Source organism: Diadema setosum, chromosome 17 (genome assembly GCF_964275005.1).
Source record: "Diadema setosum chromosome 17, eeDiaSeto1, whole genome shotgun sequence".
Classification (NCBI taxonomy): domain Eukaryota; kingdom Metazoa; phylum Echinodermata; class Echinoidea; order Diadematoida; family Diadematidae; genus Diadema; species Diadema setosum.
In genome coordinates this window covers 33,722,105-33,740,218 of record NC_092701.1, presented here as the reverse complement: position 1 = coordinate 33,740,218, position 18,114 = coordinate 33,722,105, and the positions used below count along the sequence as shown (strand labels likewise).

Sequence of the window (18,114 nt, the reverse complement as noted above, 5' to 3'; positions counted from 1 at the left end):
TCTGTCTTAATGCGCATGCCTTCGGCGTTAGAGATGATTTTAATGAGTCTTAGACAGAAAAGCAAACTGAGTGTAAGCATGGTAAGCATGCTAAGCAGTTCGTTTAATAAACTAGCTTGCAATAGTCATATCATAATCGATAATGCCATTAGTATGGAATGCAATTACATTAAACAGGTTGTACAGGAATGTGATGTTCTGAAAAAAAAAATAATTATTTGATCCTTTCATTTAGATTTTGATGAGTGTACCGCCGGTGTCGATTCTTGTCCAAATGACATCTCCACCTGTATGAACACACCGGGAGACTACGAGTGTAACTGCACGACCGGCTATAGGAACTCGTCTCCGAAGACCTGTGAAGGTAAGCTTCGTTTTTCCATACTATTACAAAACTTAATCATCATCACATTCCAACACGAACTCTTCGATCGTCATTGCAACGTTTGTGTCAGTTAATCCTGTAAACGCTCAAACATAGAGTAGCCGATCCTTCACATCATCAGCTCCCACTCTTTGGAATTCATTACCTCTTCCAGTTAGGGGCATATCCTCCTTGAATTCTTTCAAAAAGGCATTCATGTTTGTAAAATATGTTATGTCAAGCGCATAGAGAATTTATGAAAATCATTATACACTTTATAATTAATGGGGAATCATTATTGTAATTATTGTCAGTATCATAATTATCATCAATGATATTATCATTATTATTTCTTCTTCTTCTTCTTATTATTATTATTATTATTATTATTATTATTATTATTATTGTTGTTGTTGTTGTTATTAATAGTGTGTGTTTGTGTTTTGTGAGTGATGTTAGTATGTTAGTACAGCCTTTTATAAACGAAAAGTGCGTATATACATCAGCTTTCTTATGTTACGTGATCTTCTGCAGATGTGAACGAGTGTTCCGCAGGTGACCACAACTGTTCCGTCGATCAGGTGTGCTTCAACACGGTTGGAACCTACCGATGTGATTGTCCCGAAATGACCACAGAAGAAAATGGCGTGTGCATAGGTAAGTGAATACATGCATACAAAACCGGTTGGACGGTTACGCACACACACACACACACACACACACACACACTACCACACACAAGAAAAAAGACTATACAGCCTTTGTTTGAGACCACTAATGAACATTGCCACACAAAAAAAAACACGATAATTCGGATAAATCTGTCAATTGCTGATGAGCCGGATAATAAGAAATCAAAACGACGAATTTGAGGTTAATAAACTGTAAGAGTAAAGAATGTCAAAAGGTGATCTCAATTCTTTTTGTTAATATTTTTCATAAAATCGCACTACATCATTTCAAGAATTAGAATTGGCACTTATTCCTGTGGTTACTTAGTATCGATATTTAAGTTCCTAGATCGTGTAGAACAAACTATCAATTTCGTAGCAAGTGTTTCTCCTTTTTTGTTAATCCTGAACTTTCATTATTTGTAACCTTAAAACACCTCTGTACTACCTTCTACTGAATAATTTACAGTTCAGTAACACGTAGAAAGAAAAGTTTCATGGCCAAACAATTATTTTCACATGCTTAGCTATAACTAGTAAGCCCGTATTGAAGTATAAGAAATACAGGCCTAACTTCGCAAGTGAAAATATCGGATTACAAATTAGAACATGTTGAATGCTATTATATTCGTGTGGATCGTGAATTCAAAATGTAACCTCATTTTGTATATGCATTCTCTTTTTAAAATCTTGTTCCTAAAAAAGTTGAGGTAACCAATAAATGAAAATGAATAAAATGATTTTCATATGCACTGGATTACTCCGTTAGTTCTGTAAGGTCATGAGCGCTCATACAGAAAATGATAGACTGTCATTAAAACAACAAGATCAGTCCACAGCATGATAAGATAGGGAAAATTGATTTCAACGACCTTCGGCTTCTTTTACCAATGATATTAGTTTTATTGTGTAGAATCATAGCTTTTCACTCCCTTTTATACAAAATACCACGAGCTCAAACATCGGATAAACGATGAATCTGCCAACCTTTCACTATATGTATATGCATGGTTATGCATTATTATTATCATTGTCGTTAATATTATTATTTTCATTATCATTATTATTATCATTATTATTACTTCTTACTTATTTGGCAATTCAACATAAAATTCAAGCGGACAAAGAATACAAACAGAAAATCATAATACATGATATCAAGATTGTGGTTACTCTAATTTTAGGTGCATGCCGCTGGTTGACAGGGGAGGAAAAGACAAACTTAATCAGCGAGGCCCGAGGCCTTCCTCCCCTACCAGTGCATGCGCCCAGAATCTGCTATGTCAATGTTAAACAGTTACAACACTATCAATTATCAATACATTCTAATTGTGGAAACGATGTATCTTATTTACAGCTGCAAACACCATACCGTTGGTTGTTAAATTCGTGACAATTGCCGGACTGAGCGTGAGTTCGTACGCGGATATCCTACAGAATCCAGAGATGCTCGACAAGCTGAGCGAGGATGTAAGTATTCATATCGATACGTCAAAATGAAATGTTATTCGGCGGTATACTTCCGTGTTCTGATACCAAAACTCCGGTCAAATGGAACTAAATTCAAAAGTTCAGCATGAATTCAGTAACATTGAAACACCTTGGGAGAAAACAATTTACGTCAACAATATCAGTTTCTTTTTTACGACTACCTCTTTTCGTAATCCTTTTACTCTCGATATCTTATAGTTACAAACAATCATCACGAAATGTTTAAAAAAAGTAAAGACGGATAGTGCAGAATCCCATATCTCCAAATTTCTATTAATCATGTGATACTCGATCATTGATAGAAAAATATTGATCTGTACAATTAAATAGTACCTTACAGCAGTCATTGATGACGTAATGAAAAATGCATCCCGTGGAGACGTTGCAGAGCCTGCAAATCCTAGCAACCTATACCAATGCTTTTACTAGGGCCTATGTATAGTTGCAATTTGCTTCCAACGTTTTAGTGAGCCACGTTGGAGTTATTTGGACTTTTGATAGCATCTAAATGTTAGATTTTCGCCTGTAGCTAAGATTATACCATGACCTACTATACCACTTTATCACTGTTTACATTGAGATTAATTCGCCAAATTAAAATGACAATCATACATTGTGCCAAGTTATATTATTGAGATAATTCCTCTGTGATTTATTGACTTCACATCATGTATAATAGAGACAGAGCTATTCCTATTTTGATCGATTGTTACATCATAACTGCAATAACTTTTCCCTTTCCCACCTTTATTATTCTTTGAACTGAGATAGGTTCTGCAGCACCTGCTAAGATCTCCTGCGGCCAATGATACGTTGGCGGTGTCAGTCTTTAACTCCACGGTGATCGGAAGTCAGGTAATGGAAGTCACCTTTCGGGTTGACCTGGCGCCTGCCAACAATCTGACCGGACAACTCTTGGAAGCCATTTTCTTGGCCGGCTTGGAAACACCTTCAAATCGTTTGGAACCCGATAACATTGTTTTCGAAGGTAGGGAAGTATTGATACTTCATGCAGTGGCGGATCCAGAGGGAACCGCACCGGGCTCTTCCCCTCTTTATTTTTTTTAAACAAAGGAAATAAAGAGAAAAAATGATTTTGTAACGGCGCCCCCTCTTTACGGAATTCCTGCATCCGCCCATGTCCGCCCCTGTCATGTAATGTAACACGCTTCCCGGATGCTTTAGAATATCGATTAAGAAATAAGAGCAAAACAGAAACAAACGCAAAAGAAGTAATTTTTGATAGGAGAATACGTGTCTTATTACGCTTTCAGTGAAGTTTTTTTTTTTCTTTACTTGTTTATATACTACTTTTGTGGCGAAATAGAAAATGACATCTCCAGTGTTAGCTTTGTTTGTAGAGAATGAGTAGCTATCCAGTAGTGTCAATCTTGCATTTTCCTTCCAGTCGTCAATGTAAAGCTATCCATTCCAGAAGGTATAGAATGTGAAAAACGGTAAAAGCAGACAGTAGGCATATCTAGTGGCGTCCCAGGTGTATAGTCTCTTCATGTTTATGACATTAAAGTTTTACGTGATGAGATATAAAAATGTGAATTAAACTGCAAAAGACGGATTAAAATCATCTACGAGGATTATAATATTGTTACGTGGTATTCGATGAGTTATTACAGTATAGTGAACAATCATGATTGAAATGTGTTTTCAAGGTTGCAGTAAATAATGTTTGAACTTCCTAGGCATTGTTAACATGATAGTTAACTAAGCTAATCATTATTTTCAGCGACTAAATTTTCTCGTGAAATGGTTCACTTTCAACGGAAGTCCCGTAAGTCAAACACTCAGGATTTCTTTCTTGATTTGTTATTTCGGTGTTTATGACATCATTTGCATAAGCAGAAGTCAACGAGTGTGAGGAGTTCGCCGACGTGTGTGGAAATGGTGTCTGCACCGACACCTTCGAGGGCTACAACTGCACCTGTGACTCAGGCTTCGGTGGTGATGGTGGTGATTGTACGGGTAAGGGCACTTTTTTTTTCTCTCTGTCAACATGACCATGTGACATGAAATTGATATTGTGGGTTGTTGGGGTTTTTTTTTATTTGATGGCAAGCTCTGCGTTTCGTTATGTTCCAAGACTCTGAAAAGGTCTGTATTTATTAAGTATGTGCCATGCATTATTTGTTTTGTTTTTCAGATATCAATGAATGCTTGACTGAGGAAAATAATTGCTCTCAGATTTGCCTCAACAATGAAGGAGGGTACACTTGCGGCTGCCACGCGGGATTTACCCTGAGCGTTGAGACGTGCGAAGGTTGGAGTTCTTTATTTGACTTCACTACACAGAGCTTGATGCCTCAGACTGAAAATGAAAGATAAAGAACACCGGTGCAGACTATGAAATGTTAGATTTTGGTGCAGGCGTACTCTGAAACCTGCTATCAGGGCATTAGACTTACAGAAACATGATTTTAGATAAGTTTTAGAAATTCATGCATATGGGTTCAATTTGAGAGACTGACTTTTTTTCGTATTCTGGTTCTCGTTACTCTCTACGTTGATCACACTAGCTAAAGCCATGACTGTAATGACTGTTGTGCAAATTACCCTGTCGTATGCAATAAAAGTACAAATACTGAAAACAATTGTGAGAATAAACAAAAATACAACATTTGTATCAGGTTATTTCTCTTTAAATTACACCTTGGGCAATGGTTTGTAAAGATTATAGTCATGTTGGACAGCACCTTTGCATAAATCATTTCTTTACGTCACAGATATCAACCTTTTCAATGTTTTTGTAAGATTTCATTTTGTACTGAATATAACACGCAAGTGAACACTGGTTGCAGCAAAAATGAATGGGGAAGCTTGTGATTGTGATGTCACAAGCTCCTGCAAAAGGTCGTATATGACCCATATATCCCTATGGTCATTCCCGTCGGTACAGGAGGATATTGGCCAATGTTGCCATGTTCAAATAAGATGAAGTAACAATCATGACATTGGGAACAATGACAAAACCAAAGCCCTGAGAATCATCGTCATTTCGTCAAGGTTCAAACCAGGATACCCGCTATCTAAAAAAAAAAAAAATAATGATAATAATAATAATAAGATGCAGGATCATTCTGGGTAAGTACACTGTATCAATGCATAATAACTTCTCTGTTGTCAAGGTCAACCTTGTAAAAGCAAACAGTAACGATTGGGAAAGTAACGACAACCTTACCCGAAAACATACAGAAGGACCGGTGGTAGGCTCTAGATCAAAATGTACCGCAACGAAAACGTGGTTGTAAAGAAAAAAAAAGACAAAATTATGGGATAAGTTTTGAAATCATTATGTTTTTAGACGTCATTATTCTTCTGAAACATCGATCATACCTCTATGGTTGCTTTCCCAGATATCAATGAATGCGATGACGAGCACGGCTGTGACCACAGTTGCAACAATACAGAGGGCAGTTACGTGTGTTTCTGTGACGAAGGTTACGAGCTCCAAGCCGACGGCAGAACGTGCGAAGGTAATGAGTCCCCCCCCCCCCCTTTCCTCTGCCTCCCCCATCCCTCCCCCTCTCTATCTATCTATCTATCTATCTATCTATCTATCTATCTTTCCTATCTTTTCTGTGAAGATCACTTACACAAAACAAAGACAAAATAAAACTTGATGAAGTGACCTCGGGCGTGAAGGCCCACATCTAAAAGTGCACTGCATTATTATTGTTAGCTTAACTAACACTGAGTCAATGTGTCATTCCTGAACGCATTTCAATATAACCGATGCTTTACGTTCTTGATACAGCATCAGGAATTACTTCGACGCTGTCAGTCCCAGTTGGTCCTTCGAGCTCAGCAACACCTCCAGATCAGGAGGGATCAACCAGCCAAACGACTGCAGTTCCGGACGGATCAACGAATCCAACGACTTTGAGCCCAGATGGATCAACGAATCCAACGACTTCGAGCCCAACCACTTTAGTCCCAGAAATTTCAACGGTCTCAATGATACCAACTTCAGATTCTGATACGTCATCACCTGCACCGACCCCAGAGGTTTCGACCCCTTCCCAACAAACAGATGTTCCTGACGGGACAACCCTTCCACACACCACAGTCACGACCGCAGCACCGGAACCTTCATCTCCTGTACCTTCAACTGTGGACTCTTCCACTCTCTCAGATGTTTCGACAAGACCAGTAGACTCGTCAACGCCAGCTTCGTCAAGTCAAGAAAACACCGTTACTTCAACGACCGTCCAAACGTCAACAACAACAGCATCTGGGCATGATGAGACCACCAGTACAACAAAAGATACCACATCATCAGGATCAACCCCAGCTCCAGAGACCACTACGTTAGTACGTGCAGTCACTGATGGTTCCTCTGAACCTCCATTGGTGTGCGATGGAGGAAGAGTGGAAAGGAACGGCATGTGCGCCTGTAAGATAACAAGTTCCCTATATTTCCCAACAAATCCCTTGGGGGTTTCTCCGACCAAGTTCCTTGTTTTTGCTAATTAATCTGTTATGCTGTGCAAAATTTCCTCTCAGAATATACCTGCACTTTCTGTTGTCAAATACTTGACTGCCACTGATTTCTGTTTACATTCAGGACCGGAACTTAGTCTAGGGAGAATGAGTGTAGGCCCAATTAATAAACCAATTTTAGAATGAAAAAGAAAAAATAATCCCATGTCTCTACCTGATGGTTTAGCCCTAGCAGTCCGTCTTTCGTCCGTCTTTGTGCTTTATTTGACAAGAGTTTGCTTTACCATGTTGCAGAGATTTTGTCTCTGAAATAACAGGTCACCTTTCTTCTCTGTGACCATGATTTGCAAGGAAATACGTGTTCCATGCACCTTTAACAAGGAAAAGCCACTGAAGTATAGTAGAAATCTGTACTGTCTGTAGGCCTGTATTATGGCCATGTTATTCAGTACTGGCACTCCACGGTGACTGAGGACACCCTATAGGCTTCTAGAAGGTAAAATCCCTATTCATGTTTATTCATGTTCTCTGTGATCACCGTTTGAAAGAAAATGCGTAGGCGTTCCAAACACCTTTAACTATGTAGTAAAGGTTAATAAGCTATCGCGGAAATCCTTTCGCCTTGTGATTAGGTTATATTACGTTAATTCCGTCACCATATGCATAATTAATAGAGTAGATATTAAATGTCTGAAAGGAACCGACTATAATCGGGATGTCAAGATTTCAAATCAGCCTCGCGCATCCATATTTCATCACATTTTCCCCGGTAGGGTGCATTGTTAGAATTAGCGTTAATGAGACGAAATTATTTCTCTCATTTTGTCCTACAGTGTATGATTTGCTGTTGTTTTTGTTTCTCTTCTAAAAGTCTCTCAGCAGCTTACGGGAGTCGTCACTATCACCCAGATTGACGGAAGCGATGCAACTTTAACGAATGACTTGCAAAACTCCAGCAGCAACGCGTTCCAAGAACTCGAAAAGAATCTTGAGTCAGCCGTAAGAACACCCATCCTTATCACGATTACCAAAAAAGAAAAAAAAAAGAGAGAAAAAAAAAGATGCCACATAAATTTCCTTGATAATCGTCCGGGTATATACAAAGGAAATGAACTAATTGTTTGCAAATATCTACAGGTTTCCGTAAGATCTTGAAAGAACTATGCAATGCAAATGCATGTTGAATTGTTTTGATTCATGATATCCTCAACCTCATTTATGTGGCCAAGTTAATATCTAAATATTAACCATACACTATGTAACATTTTTTTTATGCCATTTCTTCTTCAGACTTCTAAGGTAAGCTCACAAACATGACAAAAATAAAACCTTCCAAACCAATATTGTGCCAGTGACATCAAATTCAATCATTGTTAATGTACTTTACATGATTAACAAAACAATTGCAACGCAACTTTCTCTAGACTTATCATAACTTGCATGTTTCCATGTTAGTAATATGAACAACAAAAGTCTTTACATAGAGAAACATGGAAGTTATGATCAGTCGGGTAGAAGGTGCATATTCCAATGACTGACAGTTGATGCACTGGCAGAAAGAAATATGATATGAAATGAAACTGAAATGAAAGTGAGAATGAAATAAAATATATGGCCAAGGGGTGGGGGGGGGGGGGGTTACAGCCCGTTATTCCGAAGGTTCGTTATTCCGAAGGCTCTTCAGTCCGAAGATTCGTTATTCCGAAGGTTCGTTTTTCCGAATTTCATTTTCGAATGAACAAATCTTCGGAATAACGAACCTTCGGAATAACGCCACAAATATTCGGATTAACGAACCCTTTTTCATTTTCGGATTAACGAACCTCTAGGTATAGGGAATTTGCGTGTTTCGGATTAACGAACCTTTGGAATATCGAACCTTCGGAATAACGAACAGCACCCCCGGGGGGGGGGGGGAGGCTCCTAGGCCCCTCTCCAGATCTCGGCCGTCAACCGCGCGATTGCGACGAAAATCAGCACACGCACTGTCTGTGACGTAATCTGCAAAATTGTGGAGTTGATTTGATAAGGACAACAAAAAATATATCATTAATGTTAATTCATGCTTACAATTATGTATTTTGCATAATGTACGCGTGAAACCAGACTTTTTTTTTTTTACTATAAATCTCTAAATAAAGCTAAAGAAAGGCATATGTTTGGTTTACATAATATCTAGTGTTCTTAGAAAATGTAAGTGAAAAAATTTTGCAGTGAAATAGAAGTTCGAAAGTATATAAATGATACTAGAAGATACACTAGGTTTGCGGTTCACCATGTATAGTCCTCAGAAAGACTGTTGGAATGACAGGATAAAGATACAGTGCACTCCCGTTATAACGAAATGCTCGGGACCGGCAGTTTTCTTTCGTTATAACGAAATTTCGTTATAACCGAGCAAATACAATATATAACGAAAACAAGGAACCACGTATATATATATATATATATATATATCATATTTGCTGAATACTCCTCGTACACTGGAAAGCTATGTGAAATGTGATGGGATAACTGTATTACAATAATAAACGCAAGTTCCCCTCAGAAATTGTGCGTGACACAAGGAGCGAACACACAGTGGTGTGAAGCGTTCACCCATGCAGAGACGTGTTCCGCTACGTATTTTCGAAAGCAATTCGCATGTCGTTATAACGGAGCACATTTCTTTTGTTTTTCTTTGTCTGTGGCGCTCGGAAAAGACTTCGTTATAACGGAAATTTCGCTATAACCGTGTTCGTTATAAGCGAATTTTGTACCATAGACTTTAATGGTGATGATTGTGGGACCGGAAGATTTACTTCGTTATAACGAAATTTCGTTATAACCGTGTTCGTTGTAACGGGAGTGCACTGTAAATAGAAAGAAAGAAAGGTCGGGTCGGATAAGAGGTAAGAAATTGAGTAAGAGTATTCTTTCTGGAGTGAGTGTAGTCAATTGACTGTCCGTCCTCACTCCTGAGGACTGACAGTCAACTGTCCGAAACGTCGAGTCCTTTTCTAAACTATTCTAATTTAATTGGTTCACAGTCAGGCGCGCCGGAAGCAGTTTTGGATTGGGGGGGGCAAACATTGGAGGGGGCTCAAGATTAGACCATGCATATGTTACACAATATACACATACACACACACACACACACACACGCACACACATCTATTATATATATATATATATATATATATATGTAAAGTGGCCTACGGGGGGTCGAAACATGGGGGGAACCATAAAGTAATTTTGACGGTCTGTATGCTTGTGCGTGTGTGCGTGAGCAATAATGGGACTACAATACATTACGGAATGTGATACATTCAACAACGCAGTCATTGAGGAACATTGTAAGTTTTCCTTACATGGATTATGGAATGACGGTGTGAAACGATCGACAAATTATATACTGTCAGCAACATAAGGTGAATGGCATAACAATAAAATGCGAGCGAGCGAAGCGAGCGAGCTTGAAAATTTTGATATTCTACAGTTCCAAAACTGGGGTTTGTAGCTATATCTTTCACTTTGGAAATTAATGGGGCGGCGCATCGGGCGCAACTGCTGGCAATTACTGGCAGCAACATTAGAATGGCATAACGATTCAATGCGAGCGAGCAAAGCGAGCGAGCTTGAGAATTTTGACATTTTACAGTCCCCAAACTCCCGTTTGTAGCTATATCTTTCGCTTTGGAAATTAAGGAGGGGGGCGGGGGGGGGGGCATCGGGCGCAACTGCTGGCAATTACTGGCAGCAACGTTAGGAGAGTGGCATAACGAGTCAATGCGAGCGAGCGAAGCGAGCGAGCTTGAAAATTTTGACATGCTACAGTCCCCCAACTCCCGTTTGTAACTATACCTTTCGCTTTGGAAATTAAGGGGGGGGGGGCATCGGGCGCAACTGCTGGCAATTACTGTCAGCAACATTAGGAGAATGGCATAACGATTCAATGCGAGCGAGCGAAGCGAGCGAGCTTGAAAATTTTGACATTCTAGAGTCCAACAACTGCCGTCGTAGCTATGTTTTTCGCTTTAGAAATTAAGGGGAAGGCGCACCGGGCTCAACTGCTGGATGCGAGCGAGCAAAGCGAGCGAGCTTGAAAATTTTGACATTTTACAGTCCAAAAGCTGCCGTTTGTAGCCATATTTTTCCCCTTTTATTCATATATATACATATTTATTTTATTTTCTTTGTTTATTCATTTATTTTTATTATTATCATTTTGTTGTTTTTTTTTTTTTTGGGGGGGGGCTTTTTGGGGGGGCAAAAATGCGTTTTGCCCCCCCACTTTTTGGATTGGGGGGGCGGCCGCCCCCCCTGCCCCCCCACTTCCGGCGCCTATGTTCACAGTCCTTTTCAGGACTACACTCACTCCAGAAAGAATATTCTTACTCAATTTCCTACCTCTTATCCGACCTTTCTTTCTTTCTTTCTATCCTTCTCCTGTCATTCCAACAGTTCTTCTAAGGACTATACATGGTGAACCGCAAACCTAGTGTATCTTATGTACTACACCATGCAAACACCTTCTCTCAAAAATCATATGATACTAGAATTTCTAATGTATTTCTTTGTTTTTCGATTTTTTATTGTTTTTTCGATGAAATTTGCGGGCGACACAGTTTTCAGCATGAATATTATTATGTTATTGATTGATTTTAATCAATAAAAATCAAAATAATCATGCTTTTATACAATTTGACAGAAAGCAAAAATTCCATTGAAATTGTACATGAATTTACGTTTTTTTTAGCAATTTTTGGTCCGACATGACGTATGTACATATTTATGCGTAACTTAAAAACTGGGTGTTTCAAATTTGATGTCAAAAGATGTGGGAGATTCCAAAGAAGAAAGTTGTGAAATAGCACGGCGATAGCTTATCGATTGTGTTTTGTACCCTATCGATTGTGTTTTGTAAATCCCCAAGATCATTGCCGAAGCCAACCTGAACCCAGACGACGTCGAGGTGACCATAACTAACATAGCATCTGGAAGCATCGTTGTTAGCTACGTTGTCTCCGTTTTTGGGAATACTACCAATGACGTCGACACGAGTGTAGCTAGCTTGGTGGATTTGAATCCTGACATGTTGACCGGTGGTGGCTCCACCTTCCAGATTGGGTCATTCGTTCTTAATGGTAATTCCTCGATTCCTCCCAGTTTGTACACTGTACCATAATTTTATCATGTGCACTAATGTCACATCATGGCATAGGAACTTTATAGCCCGGGGGTTTTCATGTATAACATCAACGTTGGGTGCCAAGTTATGACTAGACAAGAGTTGCAATTTCTTCAAAGGCTAGACCTAAAGTAGGCGCGTTTCTAAAGCTGACAGCGAACTGAAGAGGTAATTGAAGTCAGCTAAATAATTCTCAGTGTATTTTCATTCAACTAATTTTTTGAGATGTCATTGCGTTCTTTTCTAGTGCTATATTTGTACATTGTCACTCTTTCTTAAAAATGAAATAAACAAAACGAAACACTGGATAAGAATAATGTTTATATAATGAAATCTTAATGGTCTTTGAATTTCATCAGTGATGTTCAGTGATGCATGTTTTTTTTGTTTTTTTTTTGTTCAAAATGTCCCAATATCTCAGAAGACGCCGAGGTGACGACCACTGATGTATCCACTGAGACTGGATTGATGTGCGATGGTGGAAGAGTGGAAAGGAACGGCGCATGCGCATGTAAGATAACCAGTTTCCCATGTTTCACAGTAAGATATTCGTTGTCGATAATCAATCAGCTGTGCTGTGCAAAGATCCCGTTCAGAACATCACCTGTACTTTCTGCAGGCCTGTATTATGGCTACTACATTGTATGTTATTCAGTACTGGCACGGTGAATGAGGAACCCGTATACGCTTTTAGAAGGTAAAATCCCTATTCATGTTTATGTATTTTCCCTGTGACCATCGTTTGAAAGAAATTACATAGGCGTTCCAAACACCTTTAACTAGTAAATGCTAATAAAGTATATTGTTGAAATCCTTACGCCTTGTAATTAGGTTACATATAATTGTTACATAAATTCCGTCACGGTAATAAATAGAGTAAATCGCAAATGTCTGAAAGGAACGGACTGAAACTCCTACCACATAGCACAAAATTTGTGCTTTGTGGTAAGAGTTTCACTGTTTCACTGTTTACTTCTGTTCTTAAGCAATATACATCTTCACAAGTTCTGTATTCGGGATATCAAGATTTCAAATCAGCCTCGCGCATCCATATTTCATCACATATTTTTTCCCATAGCAGGGTACCTTATTAGAATTAGCGTTAATGAGACAAATTGATTTCTTCCATTTTCCATAATTAACTGTTTTTGTCTCTCCTCTAAAAGTTTCTCAGCAGCTTATGGCCGTCGTCACTATCACCCAGATTGACGGAAGCGATGCAACTTTAACGAATAACTTGCAAAACTCCAGCAGCAACGCGTTCAAAGAACTCCAAGAGAATCTTGAGTCAGCCGTAAGAGCATGTTTGTATTTTCCACACCCATCCTTATCACGATTACAAAAAAAGAGAGGAAAAAACAAGATGCCACCTAAATTTCCTTGATATTCACCTGGGTATATACAATGGAAATGTATTATTATAACGTGTGCAAATATCTACAGGTTTCCGTACAGATCTTGAACGAACTGGGCAATGCAAATACATGTTAAATTGTTTTGATTCATGATTATCCTCAACAACACTTATGTGGCCAAGTGAATATCTAAATGTTAACCATACACTATGTGACATTTTTTGTGCCATTTTTTCTTCAGACGTCTAAGGTAAGCTCACAAACAATGGACAAAAAAAAACCCTTCCAAACCAATATTCTGCCAGTGGCATCAGAGTCCATCATTGCTAATATACTTTTAATGATTAACAGAACTATAGCAATGCAACTTTCTCTAGACTTATCATAAGTTGCATGTTTTCATGTTTGTAATATGAACAACAAAAGGCATTTTGTCAGAGTACTTTTCGAAAGAATAAGTAAAAACGGAAGAAAAAAAAAACAACTATCCCTGTCCACTGCGTTTTGTAAATCCCTAAGATCGTCGCCGAAGCCAACCTGGAGAGCAACGATGTCGACGTGACCATAACTAACATAGCATCGGGAAGTATCGTTGTAAGCTTTCTTGTCTCCGTTTTCGGGAGTACTGCGAGTGAGGTTGACTCCAGGGTAGCTAGCCTGATGGCATTGAATCCAGACACACTGACCGGTGGTGGCTCAACCTACCAGATTGGTTCATTCGTCATTAATGGTAATTCTTCAAATTATCTCCATTTTTAACAGTAGCATACTTTCCTGCATGTCACATCATGGTTTAAATTCAATTGTGATGTAGAATAAGATACCAACTCAACTTCTGATTAATTTATTGGGGTAAGGCCTGGGTTGATATTTCTTCATAGGCAAGGCAAATAATACGCTCCATTCTCAAGCTGCTGCAAATTGAGATATGAAGTCAGTAGTGTAGGAATGTTTCTGCAACCGAATATGTGAGATGTTATAGCGCACTAGATGTGAATGATACTAAATATGATACTAAAGTTTATAATGCCATAAATTATCCATACCTATTTACAATACATAAATGAGTTGATGGTCTACGTTCGTTATTTTGTGATAACACAGTAAATACGTTTCTTTTCTGTTTGTTTGTGTTACCTATGCAAAATCAAACAAACATCCAGGTACGGGAACCACACCTATTTCCACGGGTGCTATCATTGGCATCGCTCTTGGATGTGTATCATTCCTCCTGCTTCTTGTTGCCTTCGCGTTGTGCTGTTTATATGCTTCATATATCAAGAGGATGCAAATGAGGAAAGTTTTCCAAAGGTACCTGTTAAATATTCTTCTTGATCACATCATAAAATGTTCAAGTAGAAGAACTTACTGTACACACACACAAAAAAAAAGTCCTGTAGAATACTGACGAACAGTTGGTAGTAAAACTAAGAAAGCACTCGGAGGGCGTAATAAACCTTGCCAAGCAGCTCATTTTCACCCATATTTCGTTTTGATCCAGATGGTGACCCGGATCACTTCTGAAATTTGAATATCTTTTTCTTATGTCTTAATTAGCTTTCCTTGTAAGTTTCATTTAAATCCGTTCAAAACTTTTTGAGTTATTTTGCAAATAGATAAACATACTAACCGCAATCAAACGCCAGCAAAAACATAACCTTTTTGACAATGTTTGACGGAGGTAATTATGAGTGTTTCATTTCTTCCTGTCAAAATTTACAGATTTGTTTTCGTACCTTTTACAGAACTTTGATTTCGGTATAATAGCCTACTATAGATTACGGGAAACCGAAGATGTTACTTCATAAAACATCATTCAGATGTAATGAATTGCAATAAGATATTCAGACATTTAAGCTTTAGTGTTTCTCCAAATGCAAAGACAGTTTGATGTTAAAACCATAACGCATTTTGCATCTAGTCAACATATTTTTGAATATGTCAGCCGCTTAAAATTGGCATTAGGAGTAGATAAACTAGATCTTAATTTGATAATTATGATACGCTGATAACTTCGAGAAAAACAATGACCTATTGCTGATGAGTTTCATTGTGTTAAGTGTGTCAAAGAATTAGGAGCCTTGATTAATTCAGCGTTAGACTCATGCCACCGCCGTCCAAATGCCAAATTCATTATATCAAATTGTCAAATCTGGAAGTCTGATACGATGAATCGAGTATTAGTCTACGTAATCGTAACTTACCGGATGTTCTTAAATTTACTGATTTGTTTAAAAATTGCAAATAGCACCCCATTTAGGACACATTTGAGAGACGACGGATCCTCGCTTGACAGCGAACAGGAGGCGGTCCAACGGTCCATAGCGCGGATGAATCTTCACGGAGATCGCTCTTACATTCCAGGCCCACCGGTGGCTTACGGCATAAACACGAAGCTGAAACAGGTAAAAATGATGGGTATATACCGTCGAGTGCGTGATATGAAAAGTCTCGCGTGTCAAGAACAATGAAAACCTTCCTGAAAGAAATGAACTTTTATTGTTGACATCTCCATCGTATCACTGGCGTTTAGAATGAGTGAAACAATGGGTTTATGGCTATTTCTTTATTTTACATCTATGGATTGTGTGAATGTTACATAATACTCCGCATAACTAGAAACACCGTGGTGTTTATTACACCTTTCGACCTTCTATTTTGACAGAGACATGATCCACACTACATGCAGACAAACTTCAGGGTACCCTACGTGGTTGATGGAAGCGAGGCGTCTTACAGCGGAGCAAGTCGGGTATGCCTGAAACTTCACAAATACACTTTTCTTGTCGAAGTCGAACGTAATTCCAAACGTCAATCTCTGCGGTCATGATTGTCATAAGCTATAAAATCGATGCAGAATGATCTCGTTCTTTTAGTTGGGAATGGCGCTGGACAAGAAGTGCTGTAATAAGCCAGTTCGTATTTCTACTTTGCGCATGAGCAGAAAAAGGTCATTCGCACCAAGACGCACAATGGTTTTTAAATTCACGGAGAAAATCATCTGGCATAATATAATGATTATTCATGCAATCATTGTAAATGATACTTGCCAGTACATCCACTTGACAGCAAACCTGGTATTTGGCAATACGAAAAACACATGTTTTGGTGCATTCAATACAAAACAAAGAAATGGATGCAGCTTCCCCCGACGGTTGTTTGACGGACCATTCTCACTGATTCTTGTCACCTGGTCTCACTATATGCAAGATCATTTTTTTTTTAACACGAATTCCATACATTGTTACGCCGGGTACGCTTTCATACCGGTACGCATTATTTTGCTTTGAATACGAGTGAAGTGCTTAACCAACTGAGAAAAAAGAAAGGCCATTGTACCAACGCGCACATGAGCTAATTACGAACTGGCTTATTGCTGTGGGGAGGTGCTTTTTGAGTCCATGTGGAAGACATTGAGAACTGTGAACTCGGAAGAGGATAAACGTTGGACGAATCATTTCTCCAAGATTTATTGAAATTTTACTCATAAAGCACAAAATTTGTAAGAGCTTTGCAGTATACTTAACTTAAGCAATATGAAACAAGCGGTTAAAAAATCATCCGAATCAAAGTTATTGCCTGCGTATAGATTGCAGTTAACATGATTAACATGGGCGCAAAGGTATTAGCAGAAACTTTCATCCGTCTTGAATAGACATTGTAGGACAATAAGCCATCAAAGTATGGATGACAAATACAATTTGTTGATTAACTATACGCAATATGGCTTTTCCCTCCTGCTTCTTTTAACCAAAGAAAGGAAACAGGCATGGCCAAAAGGATGATGATAATAATAGCGGCTGCAAGAGTAGTGTCGTTACTGGGTGGATACAGTTGCCTTACATTTGCAGACCCCGTCAGGGTAGACAAATCTAAATGTATCAGAAAGTTTAGGGAATTATTGTTGACTTTGTATCATAAATATTGTTTCATGCACATACAGTCTGATGCAGTGCGGTATTACCGTGTTCTGTTTTTTTATATTTCAGAACCGCGTTGAACGCAATCCGCTACACGCTAGCCAGAAGCATTACCACCATTGGATGGACTGAGACCCAAAGACGCCCGACTCCGAAATGACTTGAATAGATCTGATGACTGGCAAGAAACGAAATGGAAATCCTTCGATCTACTATGGCTTAATAATGACAGACAAAATGTATACCGGCAGAACTGGAGAATTAATAAACACTAAACCCACTACAAACACGATACATATATTTTCTCGAGTGCCGTTACGACAGGGATGCAGTAACCGTATCTCTTTATATACGGTTACTGCATTTAAGATGCGGTTACTGCACCCCTGTCGTAACGGCACTAGCGAAAATATTTCACGTCGAATTTTTACAGTTGAGTGAACGGCAAATATCTGAACAATCAGAGTTAGTATACTTGCATCAGTAGCATCAATATGTGCTAGAGCCTATCATATCGAGCATTACCGCTGAAATACGTACACATCAACTAATGAGACTATTGAAATGCACTATTCAGTTGTAAAGCTTATGGGCGTATTATGAGATATTATTACAGCTGTATTATCGTTATAATCTGCTATGAACATTAATGCATTAATACTGATTCTATCACTGTGGTAAATTGTAA

At 38.7% G+C, this 18,114-nt stretch overlaps 1 protein-coding gene across 1 annotated transcript in view; it reads left to right on the top strand.

Annotated features, from left to right (window-relative positions):
• LOC140240634 (uncharacterized) overlaps window positions 1–17,734 on the top strand; it is a 48,727-nt gene extending 30,993 nt beyond the window's left edge. Inside the window, exons 30-46 of the mRNA XM_072320388.1 lie at window positions 236–364; window positions 899–1,021; window positions 2,393–2,505; window positions 3,298–3,514; window positions 4,387–4,506; window positions 4,685–4,801; window positions 5,895–6,014; window positions 6,296–6,934; window positions 7,853–7,980; window positions 11,897–12,107; window positions 12,573–12,662; window positions 13,318–13,445; window positions 14,026–14,236; window positions 14,670–14,817; window positions 15,755–15,911; window positions 16,172–16,258; window positions 17,496–17,734. Coding sequence (XP_072176489.1) covers window positions 236–364; window positions 899–1,021; window positions 2,393–2,505; window positions 3,298–3,514; window positions 4,387–4,506; window positions 4,685–4,801; window positions 5,895–6,014; window positions 6,296–6,934; window positions 7,853–7,980; window positions 11,897–12,107; window positions 12,573–12,662; window positions 13,318–13,445; window positions 14,026–14,236; window positions 14,670–14,817; window positions 15,755–15,911; window positions 16,172–16,258; window positions 17,496–17,558 — 2,801 coding nt within the window. The 3' untranslated portion in view covers window positions 17,559–17,734. The remainder of the gene's footprint in view (window positions 1–235; window positions 365–898; window positions 1,022–2,392; window positions 2,506–3,297; window positions 3,515–4,386; window positions 4,507–4,684; window positions 4,802–5,894; window positions 6,015–6,295; window positions 6,935–7,852; window positions 7,981–11,896; window positions 12,108–12,572; window positions 12,663–13,317; window positions 13,446–14,025; window positions 14,237–14,669; window positions 14,818–15,754; window positions 15,912–16,171; window positions 16,259–17,495) is intronic.
• Window positions 17,735–18,114: the final 380 nt, after the last annotated feature.